At 38.1% G+C, this 15,348-nt stretch overlaps 1 protein-coding gene across 1 annotated transcript in view; it reads left to right on the plus strand.

Moving 5' to 3' along the window:
- The first annotated feature begins 2,717 nt into the window (after positions 1-2,717).
- Positions 2,718-15,348, plus strand: part of slc39a11 (solute carrier family 39, member 11) — a 177,168-nt gene continuing 164,537 nt past the window's right edge. The window contains exons 1-2 of the mRNA XM_008291075.1: positions 2,718-2,825; positions 3,971-4,009. Coding sequence (XP_008289297.1) covers positions 2,718-2,825; positions 3,971-4,009 — 147 coding nt within the window. The remainder of the gene's footprint in view (positions 2,826-3,970; positions 4,010-15,348) is intronic.

The following is a 15,348-nucleotide window of genomic DNA, read 5'->3' on the forward strand; positions in this document are numbered from 1 at the left end:
TACTAATAATGATAATAAATTGATTTAATGAATGAACACTGCTGCTGCTGTCATTTGACTGACCAATAGGCTGCCAGCGGAGGCGGGGCTTCCTCCGTCATAGACACGTGTACCGGGAAGTAGGAAGTAAATACAGAGGAACTGAAGAGCCACTGGAAAGAAGTAAGTGAACCTCAAAGTAATGTCAAAAAAGTAGCGCTACCATTAACTGAAGATAAAATGTAACTATGCCGAATTAACTCGCGTGGTTTCACATTATCACAAATGGCATTAGAGTGAAATATGACGTTGTTATTTCGCAATAGGAGGCGAGCAAGAATTTAGCCGGTTGGCTCTCATTGACTTCGGCTGCATGTGTGCTCAGTGCAGGACACTGTGTGCAGGATGTGTGTGCGTGTATTTCAAAGTCGAGTTGCACAGTGGAACATTACTGAAGCCACACTGCAGCAGTTTAGTCGCAGAGCTTTGACAGCAATGAATGAAAGCTATCTTCGTGTGAGGGTTAATGGTGTTATAGTAGTGCTAATGTCACAGTCAGTCATTTAAAGCTGATGTGGCTGCAAAGGAGAAACAGATTCAACAACATCCCAAACTGGTGCCACATCAGATGGGTATTAATATTTGTAGTTGTCAATCAACAGTGCAGTTATGAAAGCAGCTTTTACTACTGTTGCTTAGTAAATATTCCCATTGCATGTTTTTTTTATTCACATGCTTATGAAAATGTAAATGAATGGTTACATGAAAGCAGATCTTACAGCTTACATTGGTAAATATTTACAGTATTTATTGCATGTGAACAGGGTGTTAATTAAAGCCAATTTAAAGGGAGAACATGTAACGTTTTAGAGGGAAAATAATCATTCTGCTTATATGCAGACAGTTGAATTTCTGAGCAATTTAAAGGCTCATATTGAAACTTTAGGTCCAATCTCCCCAATTCTTCTCTTATTCATTGTTTGTCAGTTTCTCTTAGCTATCCTTTTGTCTCTTCTTTCCCTTCCAAACCGGTTGAGGCAGATGATCGGCTTCCCTGAACCTGGTTCTGCTTGAGGGTTTTTTTTTTCTGTTAAACTGGACCTTTTTTTTCTTTTTTTTTTTGTGGTGGTATCAAAGAGTTTGTTTAAAGGGAATCATTCAGATTTATTGCACCATATTTCACTTTAGTAGAATATTGTAAAGTCTTATATATTGTTATGTTATGTATATTACTACGTAAAGTGCCCTGAGATGATTTATGTTGTACATTGGCTGAATATAAATAAAAATAAATTGAATTAAAAAAAAACATTCTCTCAGGGATTTTGCTGCTGCAGCTCTCCTCACCCTGTTTTGACCTCAAGCTCATAATGGCGAATGATAGCATACCTTGAATAGATATTGTGGGACTGTTACACTATGTTTTATCATTTTCCAAGTAAATTGTCATACCAGTGGTGAATTTTAAGCAAAGCAGATCTAAAGCAAAACTTGCAATAAACCCTGAGTGCATACAATTTTAAGGGAGGAATTATTAAACGACAATTAAATAACACTTACATACCAAGAATTTTAAGTCTCTTGTAGTATTAAGGGCGCATCTCGAGCCTACATCTCTAAATTTCACCCATTAATATATGATGAACACGAATTATTAACCTATTTTTGAATGTGATATTGGATGACTGCTACAGTCGTCCTCAAATGTATTCATACCCTCCCATTAAAGAATGAAAAAAACAGCTGTCACTGAATAAGTAGAAATTGACAAAAGTAATAATAAATAAAAATTTAATGAAAATCATGACATTGCTTTTGAATTGTGGTTCAACAGAAATGTTAAAAGACTAAACAAAAAATAAGCGAAAAAGCATGATGGGATCTGTAAACTAATATTTTGTTGAACAACCCTTTGAGCCAATCACTGCAATCAAGTGTTTTCTGCACCTGTTGACAGGTATTTTGATTTTGGCCACTGCTCATCAGCAAAGTGCTCTAATTTGTCTGGGACAGTTTTTTTTTTTTTTTTAATTGAAATTATTCTTTTCAACCACAATTCAATTCAAAAGCAACGTCGTATTTCACTAAATAACAATTTAGCAATTTTTAAAAATTGATTATTACTTTTTTCAGTTTCTAGTTGTTTGAGTGACTATTGTGAATTTTGCCTTTTCTTTAATGGAAGGGTATGAATACATCTGAGGACGACTGATAAGTGATAGACCTACCTCAACAGGTTTGATTACAGAGATGCCAAAGGAAAAGGTCCAGGATATTTGAATCCAGAGCAAACAGGATTTGACGCTCATTTGCTGAAACAAACACAGCAGGGTGTGTGTGTGTCACAGTAGTAATGTGAGGGCTTAAAGGCACACATGTTGATTTACAAGGACTCAGCCCAAGTACGCTGTTTTCTGATTTCTTGTTTGTTCTCTTGTCATTCTTGTTGACACTTGGGCATCAGAGACACACGCTTTCTGTTGCAGTAATGTTGGTTTTGCATGTCAAACTTATCGCACAGACCAGCTCCTAGATGGGGACAATATTTGCTTTCGCCTTGTAGGAATACTTAAAAGCAGAGAGGATTTGAATTCAACCATGTTTTTTTTTTTTTTTTTTTTTCATTTGCCTGTCTAGAAAGATAAGAACAAGACATTATTCTCTGTCTTCTGATATAATGTGGATGTGCTGTGAAATAACTGCTAGTGGATGTGTGTTATTTGTTCAGGTGTGGCACCATGCTGGAAGGCTACAGCCCTGTGACCCAAGCCCTGCTGGGGACTCTCTTCACCTGGGGTCTGACCGCTGCCGGAGCTGCCCTGGTGTTCGTCTTCTCCAGCCGACAGGTACCGACTTTCACTCTGAGCTCAAATAATAATCACTACCGTTTTAAAGCTTGGAAATATTTGACGAGAGCTTCAATACCACTTCTACGTCTGTATTGTAAAACCATAGTCAGGCAGTTAAACTTGGCTTAACATAAAGACTGGAAGCAGCAGGAAACAGCTTATCTGGCTCGGCCCATACGTAACAAAATCCTCCTGCCAGCACCTCCAAAGCTTTCTAATTAGCATTTTGTATTCTTGTTTGTTTAATCCTAACAAAAACCAAGGCCTAAAAACAACAAGCTGCTTTTTGAGGAAGATGTGCCACAGTAATTCTGGTCCACACATTTTTTTCCCACATTGTTTATTTGGTGGATTAGACAGTAAGTTAACACTAAATCCACTTTTTTGCATTAGCAAATTGCATCTTCAGTCAATTTATTATACTATCAACAGCACCAACAGCATCACAAGGTTAGCCCTCTGCTTCCAGTCTTTACACTGATAAAGAATGGTTGTAATCATGACATACGCATCACCACTGATCGTAATACTTCTTTATAGCCCAGAGTTTCTTTTTTATCTGGAGCATCAGAAACAGTTGGTGGATGTTTTGTAGGTTTTTAACCATAAGCTCTGCCATACTTTTATTTGCTATAGCATACTGTAGCTACGATTGCATCCCTCTTCAGCTCTGGCAAACCAACCATTGCTGGTTATAATAAAATACATATCACCACAGATAGCAGATTTTAAACTCTGCTCGGATGCGCTCATTTATATGTAAAAGTCCAGCAGTCTAGCTTTACCAGACGAACATAACAATGATATCAATCCTCTCATTAAGCCTGCAAACTATTCCTTCAAATGTTTTTATGGTACAACACAACAATCAGTCAGTAGGCTGCTGTCACCAACAGCTGAGTACTACCAGTATGATTGCTCAAGACTGTGTTCCAACACATCACAGGAAACACCTTTTGCTACTAAATTGTGCATTTTTATTTTAAACCTCTGACTCTCGGGACATGTTGCAACTTTGTCAGTTTATTCAACAGTGAGGTTTTTTTTTTTTCTTTGAAGGGTTCGCTCTTCGACTGTCAGGGTTTCCGGATATTGATAAGACTGACTTGCTCACAACCTCTCTTCTTGTCTGCCCTTTTCAGAAGCGCATCTTGGACGGAAGCTTAGGCTTTGCAGCTGGGGTGAGTTTGATTTTCTTTTGAGCTGAATCACACACATACAGTGCAGGTCAAAGGATGCTGCGATGTGATGGGTTTTTAGACGTTTCACTGTGAGTTTCTTTCAGACGCAGACAAAGTCTGACACCTCCACACGCCACATTATTTCATAGAAGTCTGACATGAGTGTCCCCCAGAAGCAGAACGTGAACTTATTGTGTCTAAAGAGATGTTATGCTGAAATTGAAAACAAATCCCCACAACTCCTATCTGTGTACGTCTTGCAATTACAGTTTTTGATTTTTTGCAGGAATAACAGTTTATGGCCTATATCTATCAACTGTCTGTAAGTAGAAAGACAGTGGTAAATTTTAAGTGGAACAGAAGTTAGAGAGTGATAACTATTAAAATGGTAAACAAATAGCAAAATTACTTGTTAAGCTTTTTAAACCAGTGAAAGTGACCTTGTGCACAGTTGCTCCTGGGATTTAGGACAGCTGCAAAACTGCCTTGACTTATCAAAGAATGAGAAAAAGGAAATGATTGGACAAACATACACAGTTATGTCAGTTAACATCGCAACTTTATTCTAAGGATTGTATATTTTGAATAATATAAATATTTCTTTATTTCAGCTTGTATTTCTCTCATTACATTCCCATGGATCCAGAATTTACATGCGCTTTGTTATTTTTCAGGAGCATTGCCCTTAAACTGTTTAACTTGGGAAGCCTTTCACAAAGTTCCCACAATAAGTTGCTGGAATTCTGGCTCAGTCCTCCTGACAGAACTTGTGCAACTGAGTCAGTTTTATAGCCCTCCTTGCTCATAAACGCTTTTACATGCAATTTTTCTATTGTATAAAGGTCAGGGAAACATTGGAAATACACTTAAAGTCGTCCATTTCACTGAAAGACCCATTTGAATCTGTACTTAGCTCAAAATACTGCTTCAGTATATCAGCGTGTTTATCCTTTATCATGATGCTAAATATTTAGTGAAGTGCACCCGCAAAGTGCCCTAACGAACTGATGCTGCCACCTCCGTGCTTCATGGTGGCCTTCGACTTACAAGCTTCACCCTCTTTCCTCCAAATGTAACAATGTGCCTGATTTTGTTTCATCAGACCAGAGAACATGTCTACAGAAAGTTCTATCTTTGTTCCCATGAGCACAACTGTAGTCTTGCTTTTTTTTTTTTTTTACAGCTTTATTGGAGCAGTGACTCATCCTTGCTGAATGGCCTTTTAGATTATGCTGATTACAGGATTGGTGTTACTGTGGATATAGATTTTTGAACAGGTTTCCTGCAGCTTCTAGAATAAATTTACGTTTGTTTGTAGGACACAGAACACATATCCTTCCTGAGTGTTATGATGGCTACTTGGTTCCATAGTGTTTATTTGTTCACACTATTATTTGCACAGATGATTATGGTATCTGTAGGCGATTTGAAATTGCATGCATAAACCACACTTGCGAGGTCTTAACTGATGTTTTTTTTTGATTGATTGTCCCATGATGTCAGGCAAATAGACACTGAATTTGATGGTAAGGCTTAAAATACATCCACAGGTACACCTTCCATTAACTTAAATAATATCTGTAAGCCAATGAAAAGCTTCTACATTCATGACATAATTTTCTTGACTTTTCTATGCTGTTTAAAGGCAATCAACCTGTTGTATGTAAACGTCTGAGCCTTTGGAATTCAGACATGGTGATTTAAAAAGGGGGGAAATGCATTAAATAGCCGTCCTATAACTGACAGGCTAACATAATCTGTAGAGTAGCTAAAAAAATGAGTTTTATTGACTTCAGCTAAGTATTTAAGTGTATACACACATTGTATTAAGTGAGAAGTGCAGAATATAGAACATTCATTTTATTTTAAATAATAATGAGCGTCTCTACGTCTAAATTAGTTATTTATAAAAGCCCTTCTCGTTGGCCCATCTGCTGTTTGGTGCTTTGCAAAGAGCATAAGCTGGCTTTATCAGAGCTTTTTTTTCTTCTAATTTTTATTTTTTCATAAAATGTGTGCCTGCTGCATTTAAAAGCAAGGTTTAAGAAAAGAGTAGGAGTGAAAACAATGAGCTGAAGATGTTAAAAGGCTCATGCGTTTGTGTGGGTTTGTCATTATGCACAACACTTATCCTGTTTGTCATTTGATCCGATATTGATGAGTGCTGCTTTAAATATATTAGAACCTGTTTGTGAGTGACTGTGACCACAAATCTCTCTCTGCTGTAGAAGAATCATGAATAGGCACTGTCACAAATTTTACATAGAAGTATTGTTCCAAGTGTGGATCAGCAGAGGTACCACAACTAACACTGTCACCAGACTGACCAAGTTAGAATTGTAACCACAGTCTGCGCTGCCTCAAATGAAAGTCTAGTTTCTTTACCTTGGTAACATGTCCATGTGGTATTTTTCGGTGCTAAAATTAGCAAACTAAGCAGTCAGTGCCATGGCTGAGCATTTCCACCTTCAAACTGCAGTGTGCAGACGATAGTCTTTAAAATGCTGATTCAGACTTCGATTGTTTCACACGTAACAAACTCCAGGAACCGATCTTGTCAACTTGTCCGATGGGGCTTTCATATCAAATGAGTGGAGAACAAGAGCTGTGTTCTGTTTGCAGTTGCACAGTTGCAAAAGGAGAACTTTGTGCGCCTTTGTCTAAAATTAGCAACACGGTGTTATCTGTTTGATAATTTAGTCAAGCTGAAGGCTCATGTTATCTCGTGGCTTTACCTTTTACTCTTCTTCTTCGGAGTCCAGTTCAAACACACGTAGTTTAATTAGTCCAATATTTCAATTGTGTTGCAAAGAGTTTGTTTTAAACTGTTTGAGCAGAATCGTAGGTGAGCTGGTGTGCTCAGGCTGCAGGCAGACTATTTATTTATACATAGATCTGTAAATAATAGAGGAGGCAAAATTGTGGAGCGATATCTAAGAAAAAGGGAATTATTAAAGGGATTATATTCATGGGTAAAAACTGATAAATTTGACTTTGATATAAATACTTTTCAGGGGTTTAATTGTTGTCAGAAGAACTTCACTACGTGTTTGCGCTATAATACTAGTGTAAATTCTTTAAAACTGCCAGTTGTGTCATTTTTATCATTTTGACAGTGTTTATTTTGTTTTACCTGTGTATACTTAGTTTGAAATACACTCAAATAATTTTCATACACAACTGAATTTTCTCTTTTTTTCCTGACAATTGCCTTTTTTAAAGTGTTTTACTTAAAAAACTACTCAACATATTCATTCATTTGGTTTTCCAGTCTTCAGCATTATAAACATTCATTTCTGGAGCATTTCTATGCATGTAGCCAGCTCTAAAAACGATATAAAAATTCTGAGTCAAGCTTCACAAATAACTTCCATTTACTCGTGTAGAATTGACGCTCTATTTTTAAATCTCGTCGAAACTTAATCGCTTTTCCTTCCAGTAATTCTGAGCTCGTTGATAATTATAGGCTCTGATAGGTGAGTCGATAAGACCAGTGCCAGATGAGGAGAGATGGTCCACGCTTCCTTGAGAAAGAGAATGACAGGAAAGGTAGATCTGATCTAAGCCCTTATCTGCATTATCTCCATTTTGGGCTCAACAGTTGTTCAATTACATCCCAGGCTACGCTGCTGCATTCTAATTAAATAACATGTAGATGGATAAGAGCTGCAAGGTGTTACTGTCAAACCTTAGCTTTCTGCCAGTTCTTGAGCTGCATGTCTTTCAGAAATATATATTATTCATGAACTTAGCCATTCAGCGTGGACACTATATTATTGATAGAAATTTTGCAATCTCTTTAACTTTATAGTTTCTTGTTGGCATTACATGCTCTTTCAGTAATTTACTTTAATAGGATACTTACTTATTCTATCTTTTTTTTTTTTTTTTAAACAATTCTTTGCATATAATATCCACATTTTTGGCCCTGTTGATCCTGTAGATGATAGGTGTCAAATCTGGCCTGCAATATGTTTACATTTGGCCCACAAGATAATATCAAATGTCTCTCAGAGCTGGCTTGCCGGTATATAGCGCATGCACCGCTAATACTACACATCCCAGAATGCTCAGCAAGTGCATCCCCTCCCCCTTCTGTTGACGTTCCTTAGCAACTCTCAACATCCATTAGCAACGTCAACCTGCTGCCGGTCACCTCAGGAAAATTTAAGTATTTTTTCCCCCCTTTTTTTTTTTAGCCAATAAATGCTTATTATGGTTGTCTTGTTGGCCTGTGAAAAAGGTTTCCATTGAAAATAAACTCAAAAGGTTACAGATAGAGAGCGGCATAAGTATTTTGTTATTTTATTCATTTAAAGTAAAAATAGGAAACGAATGCCACTGATGTATCTTTTATGTGAAGTTTGATTTCTCATGTGTTCATAATATTAAGCTTTGCTTGTTCCAGATTCAACGTTCAAGCAAAACTTAAGTTTGTTTCCATATGAAAAAATTTAGCATTATATATCTGCAGAGAAAGGAAAACATGCACAATTGTAGTCAATCTTTCAATAAATATCGAGTCTGGCCTGCGACTTAGTCCCGGTTTTTTATTTTGGACCACTGTATATTTGAGTTTGAGGTTTTAGTCACAGGTGACAACAGAATGTGCAAATGTATTTCTTTTAGAAGTCTATTTTTGTTGCATCTTTGGTCTGATTTGGAGGTCCATTCCTGTGTTTATCAAATTTTCAAACTTCTTGGACACTAAGTGAAGGAGTGATTTGAGAAGCGTTTGTTTTTAACGGTACCTGTTTGTGAAAAGAAAAACATGTCTGCTGTACTAATCCTGAATATATGGGTGGCTAGAGACTAAGTGCCGCGACTGGAAGTAGCCAAGTTTCAGTTTTGTCGTTGTGGAGTGTGCCAAGAGGCAGGATTGCTACTCCATTTGGCTTTTATATTGAACAAATTCAACTATTCAGCCGTATCAGCTTCGGAGAAGAAAAATACCTGAGGGGGTTGAGTGGAGATAGAAGAAGGATGGGATTAGATCGATTCTCCCTTTATGTGATTTTCAAAGAAAAACAGCCTGAACAGCTTCGGGATTGCTTTTTGGCTGCACACGGACAGAAAGAATTGGTCAAACAGATAGGAGCGGCTTTAAGGAATGAAGCCAGCTGCAGTCGGAGGGGATGTTACACGTCATTAAATGATGGAGGATTTTTTTTAGTCCTTGATAATCTTCAGCAGCAGCAGCAAAACTTTTAGTCCTCCTTTAAACCAATTTTCCATAACTTCCCTTTTTCATGGTTCAAGTGATTACACGCTTTCACCTTCATCTCAAATCTCCTGGCAGGCAAGAAGGGTTTATAAAACTGAGACATCATGTTTTTGATGCTGAAAATATTTTTAAAATAATGCTGTTCTTTATATTTACATTATACATACATCACAAAACAACACAAAATAATCTTTTCAACTCAATCATTCAGTATGAAAACAAAGCATAAATTCAAAAGTCCTTCATGTCTGGGGTTCCTCCTGCATGCGCCGTAGACTCTTAAGATGCAGGATTACAACTAATTCTTACTTTAAAATGGCAAAAGTTTGTAAATCAGTGTTTTCTTAAACGCAAGATGATGTTCTCAAAAATCCCACATTTTCCACGACCTGAAGATATTCAGATTGTCAAAGATATTCACATTCAAGATGCTGGAATCAGCGGATTTCAACTAGATTTATCCTTTAAAAAGTTGCTCTAATGGATTAATCATTCATCAAAGTAGTTGTTAATTAACTGATTACTTGACAACTAATTGATTATTGATAATTTGTTGCGAGTCTAGTTCAGATGTGTCTTACTCGTGATGCAAATTTGAAATATTTTCCTACCTGATAATCAGCAGCCTTGACAAAACAGTAATTGATTAATTGTTATAATGGAATGGACTAAGTAGGCATCATTCTGTGTCCTGATATTGCTATTTTGTATATATATTCACATTTACCCCTATTTGTTTTGTTACTTATCTTAATTTACTTCCTTCTTCTTAATTTATTATATTATTGTGGCACTGCCTGCTCTTCGTGCCCGTTTAATTGCCCCCTGGGGACAAATAAAGTGGCCTTGACAAACGTAGTGCACAAACCATTGGGTGACATTGCGGTGACCATGTATATCTTTTGTATACAATCCATGATAGTAAACAGTGCACACACATTAGAGTCATGTTGTGTAGTTTAAATGTTTTAATTTTTTGTTTTGTGATACCACGGTAGCAAAGAGTAACGTCAGCATTCTGCATGAACGTCACTGCCCCACAAAGCTTGAATAACGAATAGCATTGCAGCAGAGAGATTTCTTTTACACTGCTGGAGACATAGTTAGTAACAGCACAACGGACTTTTCCGCTTTTTAAAAAAACTGATGGAAAAATACTGGGGATTGTGTTTCTGTTTCTCCATGCGGCTTATTGGTTTTTGAGAATGTGAAGGAGTTCTTCGAGAGACACTGACGCAGGAAGTGAACCCCCCACCACAGTGAGCTGCACTCCTGTGATGGATGAAAGAGAAATTATCAATGCAGTCCTATACAAGGTGAAAGAGAAACTTAAAGCAATCCTCCCATGATAAGACAAAGGCAAACTGTCCCGAGCAGAGAGAACTTGCTCCTCCATAGGTAGCGTGACAAGAAGAATATAAATACTGACAGTCCTTTTACTTGGGGGAGCTCCTCTTCCATAACCCTGTGTTGTGTGAGATTCGGTGCACTGCTGAATAAAGAGACGCTGACTTCGACCTCCTTGTCTTGAGAGTGCAAAAATGTAACTCTGTTTTCTAATTATTGGACTGAAAATTTTAAATTGATTCTGAATTGTATTTTGTAATTCCCAAAGACTCCCACCCCTACTCTCAGTAACTCTTTCCACTTTATAACTCTACTGAAAACTCAGTCCAGCTCTTTTAGCCATAATTGATTCAGAAAGCACAGCATGAACTGCAGATATGATTTACAACTGCTTGAAGTTAATATCCCCTTTTACTAATTATTTATAGACCCAATTGTTAAATGATACAGTCAGGTCCATAACTGGTTGGGCAGTAACACAATTTTAATCATTTTGCCTCTGTACACCACAGCCATGCATTTGAAATTATGTAACCAAGATGTGATTAAAGTGAAGACTTTTAGCTTTAAATCATTATGCTGTTCAGGGAACTCTTGATCCAAACATATTGATGCAAACCAAAGAGACCGTCATTAGGCTGAAAATACAAAACGGACCCAAGAGAGGTCTCAGAGAGACAACCGAAACTCTAGGATAAGACAAAGAATGTACAGTTTGGTACATTCTAAAATGGAAAGCACTGGTGAGCTCTGCAATACAAGGCCCAGTCAAATCATAGACGACAACTAAAACGGAAAAGTCAAGAACAATCTTAAGGAGGTAGGCGTAACATTGTCGAAGGGTGCTATCAAGAGTTCATGAATGTAAATACAGAGGGTAGACGTCAAGAGGTGAACAACTGGCAACACCCAAGAACAGAAAAAGGAAGATTGGATTTTCATAAAAATAATGCAAAATAGAAGAAGAAGAAAAACAAAAAACTGCCCAGTTCTGGAGTAAGATTCTTTGGAAAGATAAAACCAAGATGAACTTGTATCAGAATGATGCATGTGGAGGACGAGTACAAGGATGCAAGATCCAAAGCTCATCTGTCAAGCATGGTGACAATGGAACTGGGTCACTGGAGGTTATTGATGATGTGGCTGATGTCAGAAGGAGCGGGATGAATTGTGAAGTGTACAGAGCTGTACCTTCTGTTCAGATTTAGTCAAGTGCTGCCAAACTTAGAGGACAGCGCTTCACCGTCCAGATGGTTAATAAACCGAAACGTCTCATGAAAGCAACCCAAATCTTCTTGAAGCAAAGAGATGGAATTTTCTTAAATGACGCTTGACCTAAACTCAACTGAGCTGATTTTTATTTACTGAAGACAACGCTGAGGGCAGAACGACCCACAAAATGCAGTGAAGGCCTACAAAAGCATCCTCAAAGGAGGAAACTTGGCATTTGATGATGCCCATGTGTTCAGGACTTTGGGTAGTCAATGACTGAACAGAACTTGCATCCAAGTCATAAAAATGTTCCTTAAATTCACAGCTTTGTGAAGTTGTCCAATTAGTTTTGAGGCTGTGAAAATGGAGAGACTATATTTTTAAAAAACTGTAATTCCTGAACAGTTAATGCAATATTTTTGTCAAATCCCTTGAATTAAAGTCTACGCTTCTGTTCAGGCACATTTTGATTGCTTCATTTCAAATACACTGTGTTGGTTCTGAAAAATGAATCAGTATTTTGGAACTCAAATAATTAACTTTTATACAGTTTGACATCCATTTGTGCCCACTTTGACTTGTCAACATATAGTACACTGATATACAGGTCCTCACAAAAGCATTCATACCCCTTGAACTTTTCCACATTTTGTCAAAGCACAAACGTAAATGCATTTTATTAGGGTTTTATGTGATAGACCAACACATAGTAGCACATAATTATGAAGTGGAAGGAAAATGATTTGTGGTGTTCCAGATTTGTTACAAATAAAAATCAGTAAAGTGTGGCGTGCACATCTATTCAGCCCCCCTGAGTCAATACTGTCCAACCACCTTTTGCTGCAGTTAAAGCTGCAAGCCTTTTGGGGTATGTCGCCACCAGCTTGGCACAGCTAGACACTGTCATGTTTGCCAATTCTTCTTTGACAAACAGCTCCAGTTCAGTCAGATTGGATGGAGAGCATCTGTGACCAAATTTTCAAGTCTTGCCACAGATTCTCAATAGGACTTTGGTCTGGACTTTTACTGGGCCATTCGAACACATGAATATGCTTTGATTTTAATCATTCTATTGTAGCTGTATGTTTAGGGTCGTTATCCCGCTGGAAGGTGAACATCCACCCCAGTCTCAAGTCTTTTGCAGCCTCTGACAGGTTTTCTTCCAGGATTGCCATGTGTTTAGCTCCATCCATCTTCCCATCAACTCTGACCAGCTTTCCTGTCCCCGCTGAAGAAAAGCATCCCCACAGCATGATGCTGCCACCCCCATGTTTCACAGTCTGGATGGTGTGTTCAGGTTGAAGTGCAGTGTTAGGTTTGTGCCACACATATGAATTTTAGTCTCATCTGACCAGAGCACCTTCTCCCACATGTTTGCTGTGTCCCTTACGTGGCTTGTGGCAAACTGCAAACAGGACTTCTTATTACTTTCTTTCAACAATGTCTTTCTTCTTGCCACTCTTCCGTAAAAGCCAGATTTGTGGAGCGCACAAATAGTTGTCCTGTGGACAGGTTTTCCCACCTGAGCTGTGGATCTCTGCAGCATCTCAAGAATGAGTTTAAGCTGCTGTTTTAACCCACAATTCTTTCCATTTGCATTTTTGCCCATGTACCCAAGATATCCTTCAACAGACAGAAATTCATCAAAGTGCTATTGCTGGTCCAAATCTTAAGACTTAAGAACACGTCTGCTCAGGGACCCTTTAGTGTATAAAAATATTGTTAATATGATAAACAACAGGTTGAAAGGTGAGAGCAAAACTAACAGCTAATCATCTCTACCGCTGTGCATATGCAGATTTGACAAAGCCTACGCAGCGAGAAGCAGAAGACTTTGTCACACCTCTTCTCAGAAACATGGCTGGTGGGATGCAGCTACTGTGCTCTAGATTGTAATTTTATTTGCACAGGTTTTGCGCTCGTGTTTCACACATTATCCCACAAGAACACGGTGCGCACTCAGCTTTAAAAACACACAATGCACATTTCCCTGCAGGACGGCAACGCTCAGGTCCTGTAGCCCGACAAGGAAAAATTGGCGGCGTGCGAGTTTGTGTGCGAGGCTCAGTGGGTGTTCGACGACCTGCGTGTGTCACGGTTTTTTGCATCTCGTGATTCAGATGCCGTCCTGTTCCCGTGCTTTGCATCTGCTGTCCCCCTCCCCTACTCACATGCCTCGAATCAAACACATGCACACAGATTTAGACACAGATGGACACACGAAATACAGGCTTTGTCACAAGGACTATAACGTCATGTTGTCAGAGCACACAGCATCCCTCAGCTGTGGTTGTTACTCAGGAATCAGAGCAGTTTACTGTGTTTATTTTTCTGTATTCATCTTCCAGCCCTACGTCTCTTGGTGTGTTGTTTAGGCAATGACGCTATTTATTCTTCAAACAGACGTGTAAGAGAAAGCAGTTACAGCATATGACGTTAATGGGCAACGTTTAAGCCCAATCCTCTGTTTCTTTAAGTTAGTAACCAGAACAGTTTCAATAAATGTCATTTTTCTATTCAGGGCTCAGTTAATCTAACACAGCAGTAGTTCTGCTTCTTTCGGCGACTCCAGCTGACTCTCGTGAAGTATGTTCATAGACTCACAATTTTCATTGGCCATTAAATTTTCACTGCTGCGTAAGAACGTCACACCACCTGCTCTGTTGGAGCAAACTGTTGCCAGTTAACATAATCTGAACAGTGTTACGTTTCCTTCAGAAAACTGTTTGCCAATGTCAACTAGTTGTACACAATATCAAACAAGAGACAGGGCACTGGAGGGGCTTTCTATTCAGGCAACCAGAAGAATAAACAGTACACTTCATTTTGTATAGTTTATCATTTTTAAATTTCTAAACAGATCAGAAACATAACTTCAGAAAGGTCATCGCAATCTGTAAAGAAAAACAAACAGAGAAACTAGTGATTAGAGTTGAAAGTTGCAGCATCTCAGTTTCGTGCATTGCATTGGCACGATGTCAAACCGACATTTCCCTATCAAGTCAAATAAACTAAAACAATGAAAAACAAACAAAAGAGAATAAAGTTCCATTGCTCTTGATTCCTGTTTACTAAAATGTTCAAAATTCATTGCGCTTCTCTAAGCTGGTTCTCTAGGATTTAGCATGGCATTACTTGCCACCCAAAATCTTTGAAGAAAATGTGTTTAAAGACCTGCCCCATTAAAATCATGTTTGTTTGTTTTTTTTTTAATTATTAATATTATTATGTGCTGAAAGACATATCATGTGTGAGGTAAGCAGTCATTGCTGTGACTATTTCCACCTTGAAACCGCAGGGTACAGATGACGGTTAAAAAAAAAAAACAGATTCTGGGGTTCCATACTTAACAACCCTAAGAACCAACCCTGTTACAGTGGGTTGCAAAAGTATTCACACCCATGACCAAAACTCAATTTCTCAGAACAGAACAAAGCAAAAGTGAGTTTCACCTGTTCATATGAAAGGAAATAGCACAAACACAACAATCCATCACTGTTTTTGTTCATAAGCACTCTTTACTATGAATAGATTGCACAAGTCTGTATTTCACTGT

The sequence above is a fragment of the Stegastes partitus genome, unplaced genomic scaffold (assembly GCF_000690725.1).
Source record: "Stegastes partitus isolate 25-593 unplaced genomic scaffold, Stegastes_partitus-1.0.2 Scaffold714, whole genome shotgun sequence".
Taxonomy (NCBI): domain Eukaryota; kingdom Metazoa; phylum Chordata; class Actinopteri; family Pomacentridae; genus Stegastes; species Stegastes partitus.